At 35.8% G+C, this 12,246-nt stretch overlaps 1 protein-coding gene across 10 annotated transcripts in view; it reads right to left on the bottom strand.

Moving 5' to 3' along the window:
• Positions 1–554: 554 nt before the first annotated feature.
• MCTP1 (multiple C2 and transmembrane domain containing 1) overlaps positions 555–12,246 on the bottom strand; it is a 679,042-nt gene continuing 667,350 nt past the window's right edge. For all 10 annotated transcript variants that reach the window (XM_031949501.1, XM_031949457.1, XM_031949335.1 and 7 more), the window contains 4 exons: positions 10,569–10,678; positions 5,988–6,097; positions 3,453–3,550; positions 555–2,053 (listed from right to left, as the gene is read on the bottom strand). In XM_031949501.1, coding sequence (XP_031805361.1) covers positions 1,982–2,053; positions 3,453–3,550; positions 5,988–6,097; positions 10,569–10,678 — 390 coding nt within the window. In that variant the 3' untranslated portion in view covers positions 555–1,981. The remainder of the gene's footprint in view (positions 2,054–3,452; positions 3,551–5,987; positions 6,098–10,568; positions 10,679–12,246) is intronic.

Consider the following 12,246-nt stretch of genomic DNA (forward strand, 5'->3'; position numbering starts at 1 on the left):
CAATTGTTCAAGATAAACTGGATGAGCTAAAAGAAGCACATTGAGGTCAAAGCCTTTTGGCAAAAAGGGAATTTGATTGGCATCTTTCAAGCATATTGTATAAACAGAAAAGATCAAAATAGTTCTATCATAAGAAACAGTATTTATCAATATATCAGTAACATAAAAATATTTTTTAATCTGCTTCCATGAGATAAGTGCATTTTTAAAGAATATTCCTGTAGACAGAAATATAGACATTTCTCCCCCTCCAACATTTTTCCAACTTGTCTCTCTTTAACTCACTCTAACATAATCCCTACCCAAGTCTATTATTAGAATGGTAGAAAACATTCTTTGTAACAATTCCAACCAAAGCTTGATCCCCTATCAAGTCAGAAAAGTGAGAATTTCTCTCCAGATGATTTCTCTCGAGGTGTATTCTCTACTTGACACAGAGGGAATTAAGTACAAAAACTGCTGTGTAGAGTCTTGCAAATGGCAACTGAAAGTGTTCATTCTGCTGGGATTAGTGAACATTGTTCAAAGGTAAACTCATTTTTCTTTCCTAAAGGAGCAGTCTAATTTACAAAACTGATTTTCATGCAGGGGGACCAGATCCATATTAGTAGAAATTACCATTTCGTAAATGAAAAAAATGAAATATTGGCATATCAGTCACCACACTTCATCCTTTTCTAAATTAAAATTCATATTGATAGCTGAAAACATCATACACAATGAAACACCTTATATGATGTAATTTTTTCAAAAAGTAAAATCTTTTTTTTCTATGAAAACTTTTTTAAGGGGAGGAGCACAGAGTTCTTCACCATCAGAGTGGTTTATTCCAGGTATAGATCTTTACTCTTTAAATACAAATCAGCAACTTCTCTACAATTTCTAGTCTTGGCAAACTCTCTGAAGAAGTTAAGTCATTTACCCAGGTAAATATAACTCATGTGTACCAGAGGCAGTTCTTGAACCCTGGGGATCTTCCTTACTCCAAGGCTATCTCCATCCCTAACTCTCACATTGCCTGTTGAGAACAATTAGACATTAAAAATTCGTTAGCCAGACAAAAGACATTCATAACCCAATACCAAAAATCATAATGAATTCAGATTGTTAGTGCTGTTATTGATAACTGTACTGGGTTTGCTAATCTGCTAATTCAGTACAAATTAAAGTATTATAGTATAATAATGTGTACTATACAAAAAGTCATATGCAATCACTTAGAAACCTGGCAGTATTTAATTTTAGGCCTTTCTAGGTTCTCGAGTCCTCATATGGAATGATGTACAAGGAGTGGAACTTCTGTTCCTCATGGACCTCAAGAGCCAACAATTCTCTTGAAGGCTAAGTGCACCTTCATTCATTCATTCATTTAGAAGCAGCCCTTGCAATTCTAAATTAATTTGCACCCAAAGTGAACAGGGACCAAATGATAGAACCTGTGATAAACTTGTCCCCAGGTTATGGGATTGGTTGGTTGCTTTTTCTCCCCTGTTGAAATGAGAAAAACTAATGGATAATGTTTTGGATTAAAAATAACCAATGAAAACCAAAGCAACCACAGTTCAGATTGTGAATTCTAAGAATCAGATTGACATTTACATTTTTATAGGTTTAGTCAGACGCAGCTGAGTATTTAATCGGATATTTTAGCCTGTTCACTAACCATCAGAAGAGACTATCTTCCCACAGAATTTTGTACTGGCTTTTTTAACATGTTATAGTTTCGTCCACAGCTAGGAAGGGTTTCATATAACTGAAGCCAAAGTTGAAACCCTTATCAAACTGGTTCTGTACAACAGAAGTATATTTTCAATGACATATGCCTTTGTACAATATTTACAGATTCTCTCCATCATGATAAAAAAAAGACAAAATAAATAAAAACATAAAGGAAGGAAATGTTGCCGAGGCTGGGGGCTTTTTTTTTTTCTTTTATCTTTCTCAAACAGATGCTGCTGGTCTCCTCAGTGCGTGAAGCTGGCTAGCCAAGATTGTTTTTCTTCCTTTTACACGGGCTATGACTGGGATCTTGTTTCAGTTCTTGGTACTGCACCTGTTTAAACAGAGAGTTCAGAGAAAGACTGGTCAGGTGGCCACTTATTGGCAAGAGATTGAAAAGCAAAGGAATGAGAGTGTGCCTGGGGGAGGAAGGGGGGGTGTTCTCTTGATGCAAGCTGCATGGGATCTGCAGCTGGGCTGCAGAAACAATGGAGTGATAGAGCTAGAATTAAGAAGGAAAACAGCATTAGGAAAATGCTGCCAGGAAATACATGCGTGCACTCATGTAAACTTTGGTGATGGGCTGCGGGCTTTTTCTCTTCACCACAAGATACTGTATCAGGAAGGGAAAAAAAGCCCAACAAATTACCACATGCAACAGCATTCAAAAAAGTTCTGGATGATAGTTATGTGCAACTTCATGGGGTTTGTTTGTTTTTGAATATGTTTTTAAGCTCAGGCTTAGCTTACATTCTATAGTCTGTGAAACTAAACTAAATGGGGTAAATTACATCTGTCTAGATGAATTAAAGTCATTTCTTCAACTCTGCTTATGTGGGAGCACTGAGGTCCCATGAAGATAATGGAGAAGGTAACATTCTCATCAACAGAAGGAAACCTTTCTTTCCTTGTGATAGGAAGTTCTAAAAAACAGCCATTCTTCCTTTACAAGTCGTTGTTTTAGGGTTGGAGGTCTATTTATAATGATCTAGCCCAACTCAGTCTTTTGACTGATGAAAAAGATTAGGAAGTGAAAGGATTTGTTCACAGCCACACAGCTATCTCTGAATACTCCAGGGCTGCTTCTTTTACACCACTCGACCTTCCTACTTATAGAAGAAACAAAAATTCCCTTGCTCATCCCCTCAAAATAGCTCAGCGCAAGCTTGATTCTCAATTCTTGTCCAAAGACTGAGGGAAATGTTTCTTCATTAAATGTCTGCTAGTTTATTTCGTTTTTATAATCTAATATTCCTGTTTCCTCTCTACAGGTGGTGTTGGCCCCAGGCAGCAGCATACCCCTCAACCAACTCCAGCTGAGCATCATTTGGGGATTGTTCCCAATTCTCCCTGCAAGCTGGCTAGACAATCACCTCTTGTGAAAACCCATTCTTCAAACATTTTTCTTGTGATCAGGTAAGCTGGAAGTTTCTCATGGGCAAAATCCTAGTGAAAGTTCATTTCTTTTTTTTGTTTGTTTTTGTTCTAATATTTTTATTTTCCCGTTACATTTGAAACAATTTTTGAGGGTTCATTTATGAATGATTTAGAAAGCATGGAAAGTCTGGATTTTCAATGGAACACAGAATACAAAACTCAAGACCTAATGTCACGCCATATTACAAAAACAAGGACAGTAATAGAACCCTGCCAAAAAAATTTTAAGAATCGTGTACAGAACAACATATCTAAGTTTAACAACTGATATCAAGGCATTTCAAAAGCCTACTCACTACTTGTACATCTGAAGGAACTCGAGAAAGGAAGTCAAGCAGCTCATTGTTATCAATCGCATATGGACTCCGAAGCTTCTTTGTAAATTTATTGATTCCTGGAAATGTAATGGTTGGAGCATTATTAAATCTCTGCATTTTAAAAACTCTGCTCAAATTATTAAAAGCACATTTCTGGCCAATATTTGACAATTATTTGTTATTGGTTTTTGTTCCAACTCAACAAGCATTTATTAAGCTCCAGGCACTGTGCTAAAGTACTCAGGATACAAAGAAAAGCAAAAATTAGTCCCTATTCTTGACAAGTTCATATATCAAATTATTTACATGTTTGACAGTGATTTGAAGATGTATCTTTTGAGATGATCATTTACCTGAACAGCTACTCCTTCTATCCTGGCCTGCTATTATTACTGTCTAGGATAGCTCTGTACTGATCTGGTAGGAATGAAGCATAACTCTTCTCTCACATACTCACATTTCTAAGAAGTATTTTATGAATTAAAATTAGTTTTAATCATTTCCTTATTTTCTTCCCAAAAGAAAATGCACCCATTGTTAATTTAGGATTTTGTGTTTTTTAACCATGAAAGCTAAAAGTTCAAAAGGTTTTGATTCCCACTATAATCTGTGTTGGAAAGGGATCTAACAGTATTTGGGATTATACACATTGGGTACTTTCAATGAAATAAACTCTAATGGCCTAAAGAAAACTGAAATAGATGACTAGCATTTCCAGTTCTTAATTGAATATTCCACAGATGAAACATGGGTAGACATTCAGCCCCTCATGAAATACCAGCTTCAGTCTCTTGTCTCCTTATGTGGGAGTGGCTTGAATAATTCTTAAATTACTGATTAATATTTCAACAACCCACTACAGGCAACAAAAATTAAATACAATTCTTTTTCTCTTTATTCTGACAAAACAGCAGGCCCACATGTTTTTCTACCCTGAAAATGACTTTAAAGTCAATTTTCTATAAGAGACCACTAAATGTTACTTAACTAGATTCCACTACTGTGTGCCATAGAATATAGAGATACTTTTTTGTTCCATGGATTTTTTTTTTTTAATTTTTAAAATAAGAATTACTAAACCAGGGTCAGGTCTAACCCAACTTGGACTGGAGGTAATAAACTGCCCTAAGGTGACATCCCTTCCTAATTCCTTCAGTAAAACAGCATCTGTTTTAAATATAGAAATGAATGAAAGATGAGAAACTAAATATTCAGTAAATACAGTGGGACTGCTCCTGCTCTTTCTTCCCTCTTGTGGTAAGAGCAATGTCATAGCTTGGAGTTTCTTTAAATTATAGGATTCCAGAAAACATCCCAGGTTTTGTTTTAGTTTTTAGGGGTCAAGAGTCCAGAAGATACTGGGTCTGCATTAGGTATGAAAAAGCAGCTTCTTCAAACTTGAAAACACTTGAGTTTGGAAACAGAATATCTCTAATGCCCCTGATCATTTTATCTAAGTAGATTGTCATAAAGCTCTTTCAATATAAAAGAAAATATTAAAAGCCCTCTTCTATATTTTGCTCTGCTTTTTTTTCCTTTTGACAGCCAGATGCTTTTTGGAAGTTCATGACCCATTTTGGTGTCTTGCTTCATATTAGATTAGTTGGAAGGGGGAAGGGTACAATTCTCCTTCAATATAATTTCTTTCACTTTTTTCGAACTGATTTATATATAGGCAAAGAAAAAGGATTATTTGAAATCATTAACTTGGTGGGTTTATATGGTAGTAGTCCTTGGAGGCTGAAAATTGAGTTTTCCAAACCATGAATTTTGTCAAGAAAGGAAAAAAGTTAACTCCAGATAGCACTGAAAAAGGCAGCCTCCCAAAAGAGGGTCTGGGCTTAGGAGCAGCAGGTAAGGATTGGTTGGTGTCTGGCACCTAGTAGGTGCTTAATGAATGCTTGTTGATTAACAATAACTACATGAAAAAAGGCAGAACTGAAAGAGTATCTTGAAAACAGATATGTATTAGGTAAACATTCTGATTTAATAGAAACAAAACAGATTTCTCTCTTGTTTCTCATCTGTGAAATACTGAGTGTTCTTTTCCATAAGCCTAAAGGTGACCTCTTAGACAGCATTCCATGTACATACACTTTCATGTTTACATACACTATCAGATGATAAAGTACCATAGGGGGAAAAAAGCATATTGTCCTAAATGCACTATATAGATTGAAATGCCTCTGTTTGTGTATAAGTGGTGAAAATAAATCAGAGTAATATCTAGACAAAGCTACATTTTGATATATGAAGAATGTGCACAGCCCCATGTTTATAGTATGATGAAGGCTACAATGCCAGGCAAGAAAAATGCATTTTGCAGGTAAGCCTAAATCTTTACACTGTTGTGATTTTTAACTGACTTGTCTCTTTCCATCATAGAGCAGCTTCATGACCATAAATACAGAGAACTACTGACAATATAACTCATCCCTTGAAAACAGTTTGTTCTAAGTATCTCCGACAGTTTTGCTTTGTTTTGTTTTGTTTTCAAAAGAGGGCTTTACTTACCCCAGACAAGGACAATATATCTCAGCGGAATGAAATACAGGATGACTGTGAACACACAGAGGGCAGCAATTGCCAGCCAGCTTAAGAATGGGACTGTCCAGTTGAATGTACTAAATGGAAAATTAATATGTCAGCAATCATATCACTTTGTACTTTTAACCAAAGATGAAACAAGCAGTGACCAGACTCCACATTTGTACAATGGGCCCAATTAGCCTTCGTTATTTTCTAACCAGATGCAGAGTTACCATTGTGAGTTGGGAATAAACAAACTCTGGTTTTATTCCTTACCAGTTGAACGTGGTATCAAACTCAAATGGAAACGGCCCTACTAAACCATAGGGAAAGAACCCCAAAACTGTGTGCTGATTGAGATGATGTCATATATTAGCATTATCTATGTTGTATTATATTTTTATTTATTTTTGTTAACTGTTTTCTCATGTTTTTAGTCTGGTTCTGACCCAACTATAGAGAGAAGCATTGCAGGAAGTATATTTGATGCTACATGTAATACAGTATACTCCATGGACTTTTGAGGTTCATCTTCAGTTTTGTCTCCTCCACCCAAAGAGACTCATGTTGTTCTTCCCTTGTTCAAGCAGAAAGGTAGAGCAATATTTTCTAATGCTTAGTAATAATAAAACATTCTTATAAATCTATCATCAGTCCTTTTACACTTTCCACATGAAAATTTGTTAACATGTGTCCAGGGAAATAATATGCATGAAAATAAAGACGCAGAATTCTTTGGTCCATGAAACATCCAGGTTGCTCCTCAAACTGGGATTGCTTCCCTTGGTTGACTTTCAGAAATATAAGTAAAGAAAAAAAATGAGCTATTGGTCTCAGCTTTGCAAAAATTCATCAGCTCACAAAATATTTTTCTCTTGAAAATACAGTTGTTTTTTTAAAAAAACATTTTTTAAAAATTAGACCATAAATTAGATAGAAAGTTAAATGGAGAGGACACTAATGAACTGTATTATTGTCATACTTCTATTTTGCCATGATATAATATAAAGATTACTGGACTGAGAAATGGAGCTCTGGGTTCTAGTCCCAATCCTATCACTAACTATTTGTGTGATATTAAGTTTTTAAAAGTTGATTGGTTAGAAAACATCCAAAAGAGGGCATGTAGGATGGTAAAAGACCTGTTTCAAGATCATGGAAATGTACATCACTTGAAAGAGCAGAGGATATTTAATTTGGAGTAGAGAAGACTTGGTAAATATGGAAGGTAAGAGGGAACATCATGATAACTTCAGTTACTTGAAGATTTCAAGACAAAGTGAAGTGAACTCAGGAGGTATTGGTTGCTACTAAATGGGTGTTTTTAAGGAAAAACTAGATGATTCTTTCATAGGAATTTTGTAATAGATTGATCAGGTATGAGTCAGGTAAACTGAAATCCTTTCTGATTCTGAGATTTTGTGAATCTCACTTTTCTCATCTGTAAAATGAGAGGATAGAACAGGCCTCTAAGGTCGCTTTCAGACCTAAAATCCTATGTTGAATGGCAAGTAAGGGACAGAGCCAAAAAAAAAAAAAAAAAAGATGAGAATAAAGAGAATTTCTTTTAAAATAGTACCTCCCCCCTCCACCCCCATGCAAAGGGAATGGGAATAGATCCAAGGCTGAAATTTTAAAAATAAAGAATTGCATCCAAAATTAAGAAAGGAAAAATAACTTTTAAAAATATATAGTTAAAGCAGAAAGTCAAGGGGAAGTTAATATGAAACATAGGCAAAAAAGAAAGAACAGAGAAATATACAGAAAAGACAATGAAAAGGGCCTTGCAATTTTTTAAAGGATTTGGCTTCCATGTAGTAATGTAGCAGTTCCCTGGAAAATCACTGACAGCTTTCTAAGAGGAAAGACATAAAGAACACAGATACACTCTATGAAGCATTCAAGGATGGTTACCCAGTTCTATTGCCATTTTCAAATATATACTGCCATCCTTCAAAATATCTTACCAGTGTTAAACTGCCAAAGGGACACTAATATACCTTGTTGTCTGGCTCTTGAGCCCTAAAATATGGTAAAAAGAGGTTGGCCATCAACATTATCCAGATTGAAAAAAATAAAGGAATTTTTTGATAGTCACTCATCTCTATAAAGCCTGAAACATGAGTTTTTACTCTTGGAGTGTGAATGTCTGGGTATGGCCAACCTATAAGTTATGCCAAGGGTTGGGTTAGTGGGGGTGGGGGGAGAGAGGGTTAACTAAAGTGGACGTGGCAGCCATTTCTTAAGCATCTCTCTCTCTCTCTCTCTCTGTCTCTCGGCTTTTTTCTCATATAATTCTTTCTGGCAAAAGAACCCAGATACTTTGCTTGGATTATCTTGGATGCACTGCTTCAAATAATTGGTATGGTCTGGCTGTTTTGTTTTTGTTTGTCTTTTTTCTTCACTAGCAATTTTGACATCTTTCCAAAGTGAACATTATGTAACTGTCACAAGGTGTAGAATCACTTCTTTTCTCCTCAAGGGACACCTGCTCATTTCCTTTCTCCTGCCTGGATCTGCAGTGAACAGAAGGTTGAGGGTCTGCTTGCCTTCCTGTGGCTCAGCTCAGAGCTATCGATCACACTACCCCATGTGTGAGGACATCGACTATCCAATCTGGAAATCTCCTTCTGTGCTGTCCTAGCATGGGCTCTGTGCATTTTGCCTTACTCCTCTTGGAGGAACAAGTAGGAAAGAAATAGCAAAGACAGTCTCTACAAGTGTGACTAATTAGCAGGGGGAAAGGTCTTGTTGCCCTTTTTTTCTAGATTAAAATGTGAAGAACTTTATTCCAAAATAACCTCTTCTCGTTAAGGGAAAGAGAAGTGAATGGAGAGAAATATTAAGATGGGAGACTGGGGGGAGAGAGAGAAAGAGAAAGGAATGGCAAGAGGAGGCAAGGATACAGAGAAGAGGTAGAAAAAAAGGGGAGAGAAGGAAACAGGATAGAGAAGGGGGAGAAAAAGATTTTGATTAATTTCAAGAATGCCAAGAGATTTCTTCAATGATGATTTAATGAAGAGATGGTGTCCACAAAGGGATTTTGCTATTTTATGAAACTACTTTCAGGACAAACTGTTTTTACCGGTTTGGTCCCAGAAGCATCTCTTTTTTAGTACCCCACAGTTTCTTTGTGCAGAAATCATAATGTTGGCAAGGCTTTGAAACACTGCCATTTAGCCCACACCATGGAAAGCTCTGCAAAGTCCAGATGTCCTCCACACTGCTCTATAGCCAGGACTCAGCCTTTTTCTTCAAGTGGGCATGTACATTTTCTGGCCAAACACCTGTGCCATGGTGGCAGCCTCCCACTATTCAGAAGTGTTGGGGAGTAGAGAAAGAGCTCATTTTTCCTCCTCCCCTCAACTTTAAAGCAAATAATCCAAAGTTTTCTGCACTGAAAATCACAATTTTTCCATCTCCAATTCTCAGACTTTGATATAGCAGGCCCAGGGAAAGAACAATAATTAACCTGAAAATGCCTATTATCAGGCTAGAACCATGTGTGTTTTAGAGTGTGGATTCATAGATTGGAAGGAAAGGTTCTTGGGCATAGAAATAACATCTGAATTAGATGAGGAGAGGGCCTTGGAAATCTGCTTGTGAAGGCTGCTTGGAGGTAAATTTGGGAAAGAAGAAACTGCTTCAGTAATTGGGATTACCCTGTTTCTCCCCAAACAGAAATTCAGTACTTACGCATATGTGGAACACAAGAAATTATTCAAAATAAAATATATGAAAGGATAAGTGAAAAACATAGGAAAATATATCCATCCACACAGCATCATTGCTTAAAATAAGCCATTGGCAGTCATTATGGAGAGTAGAATAACATATTTAGTAAAATTTTTTGTTTTAACAAATCCTTTTAAAATTGCATCTTTTTAAAAAAATTGTTTATATAAAGAATATTTCAGTAAATTAAAATATTTGTAACAAAATTAAACTAAACACAAAAAATTGCCTCCAATTTTTCATTCTAGCTTAAGCCTCTTTTTAAAAAAATCTACAAAAATTTCAGAATTTATGTGTTCATTCTAAAAGACAAGATGATAATGTATTTTTCCTGCTGCTATGACCTACACTATTTAATTTACAAAAACTGGAGAGAACTGAAGACAGTTCCTTACATGGGGTGCTATATAAAATAAACCTTTTTGCATTCAAGGTAATCTCAAATTGAAGAAAACTTGCCCCCAAATAAAGTACAAGTATACACTGAATACCTGAATCCCTTATTTTAGCAGTATTTTTTCCCCTATAACAATTTCTATTCCATTTAGGAACAAAGGGCTTGGTTTTTAAGTATGCTAAACTTAAGACAATGTTATTTTATTTTTTTATTTCAAAATGGCAGCTATGATTCCATTCCAACAAATATATGCTAAATTTCAGGATGAAAATTGAAGAACCTTCCCAAATCCTAGAGTTGGCAAAAAGCAAAGTAAATAACAAGATCACCCAGAAGTCTCCTGACAAGAAAACCAGGTGATACTCTGCCCACTTAGAAACAAACAAGAGACCCTTCCCAAAAGAGACCAGGTCCCACATGTCAGCAGCACTCACTTTTTTATCCTCTCTCCAAAGGATGCTACTTCATCAAGGATGTTCTGAACGCTGACACACACCTCTTGGATGGCATAGATTTTATTTATGAATCCTTTTTTTTCACTGTCCTAAAACATAATTAAAAGGAGATTCAGTGTTAAGGTGAGAGGGAAGAAAGGGGATACTTTATTATGCATGAAGTCTTTTAATTGACCTTGTAATTTTTTTTCTTTTACATATATATTTGAACATATATATATGCATATAAACTAAAAGCATTATGAACAAAGGTCTTATAAACATATAAAACTTACTAAAACATAATTGCATATTAAATCACAGGATTTAGAAATGAAATGGACCTTCTAACATTATTTAGTCTAACTCATATTTAACAGACTTGAAAACATTCAAAGAGGGGAAGGAGGCGGAAAGTGATTTGTCCAAGATGACAGATTGTAAATAGCAAAGCAGAGAACTGAACTTAAGTCCTTGAATTCACATCTCTTTTTCTTTTGTATATAATCAGTAAATGAAAAGTAGGGATACAGAGAAGTGCATGGCTCTTCCATAGTTTAAGAGTAATTTAAAGTCATAAAATCTGGTTTTTACTAATAAAAACATTCCTATTCATACAAAGGGAATCACAAACCCTGACTCCCATTTCTTTGAACTAGCTCCTAGATCAACCTCAGGTCCCTCTCTAGTTCACCAGAGCTCCTTGTCCCAATTTTAATCCCAGAAGTCTAAATTTTGTAGTATTTTCTGAAAACTCAGCAGCAGAGGAAAAGGAAAAAAAATAGGAAAATGAGTTAAAGCGAAAGTGTAAACCTTGGGGGTAGGTGAGATGTATATGTAAAAATTGTTAGTCTCTAGGTGAACACTGGTTCCAACTCAGGTGGTTAGTAAAATTTGAACACTTAGATATAGCATTTATCTGATTAAGTAGCTCAGGCTATTAGCAATAAGTTTACCATTTTCAATTCTCTGTAATTCAAAAGTACAAGTATCCTAAATTCAAACTAGATTAAAATAGGGAGGGTGAGGAAGGATTTGGTAATTAACCCAAGGGCAAGTGTATATTTGACTTTTGATTTTCCCAGCCAGAAGCTAGGGAATTTGGACATGTGAGCACTTCCAAGGTCTCCTTTGAAATGCAAATTAATTTTAACTAACCCAAGAAACTTATTGTCCCATTGAGTGGATAGTTCTTACAGTTAGAAAGTGCAGATGTGAATTTGAGTGTGAGGGATTTCTACTATTAGAAAGTGAAGGTGAGGGGAACTGATAGGACTTGTTTCCTTGTCAGAGGGGATGATTGAAATGAGTACTACAAGCAGAAATCCAGGTAGGACATTGAAAAGAGCAAACTGTTTGGGTAGAGCAAATTTGAGACTTGAAGGGAGGAGGCTAAAGAGAAAAAGAGTTGATAAGGATTATTAAACTGAAATATTTACATTTCATAGAAGACTAGAAATTGTTTATTCCAGTAGATACATTTCTTTGTCTCTTATCTTTTACTTTGCCCCACTTTCCCTTCCTCCCAAATCCCTACTTGTTTCTCTAGTTGCTTGCATTACAAATCTTTATGCTTATAATCCTAGAAAATTTTTGTAGTCTTCCTTAAGGAAGACCTTGGTAAAAAGGGTGTGGCCCTGATTGAGTTGGGGGGTGGGAAGGGAAGCAGACTAAGCCC

The sequence above is a fragment of the Sarcophilus harrisii genome, chromosome 1, assembly GCF_902635505.1.
Source record: "Sarcophilus harrisii chromosome 1, mSarHar1.11, whole genome shotgun sequence".
Lineage (NCBI taxonomy): Eukaryota > Metazoa > Chordata > Mammalia > Dasyuromorphia > Dasyuridae > Sarcophilus > Sarcophilus harrisii.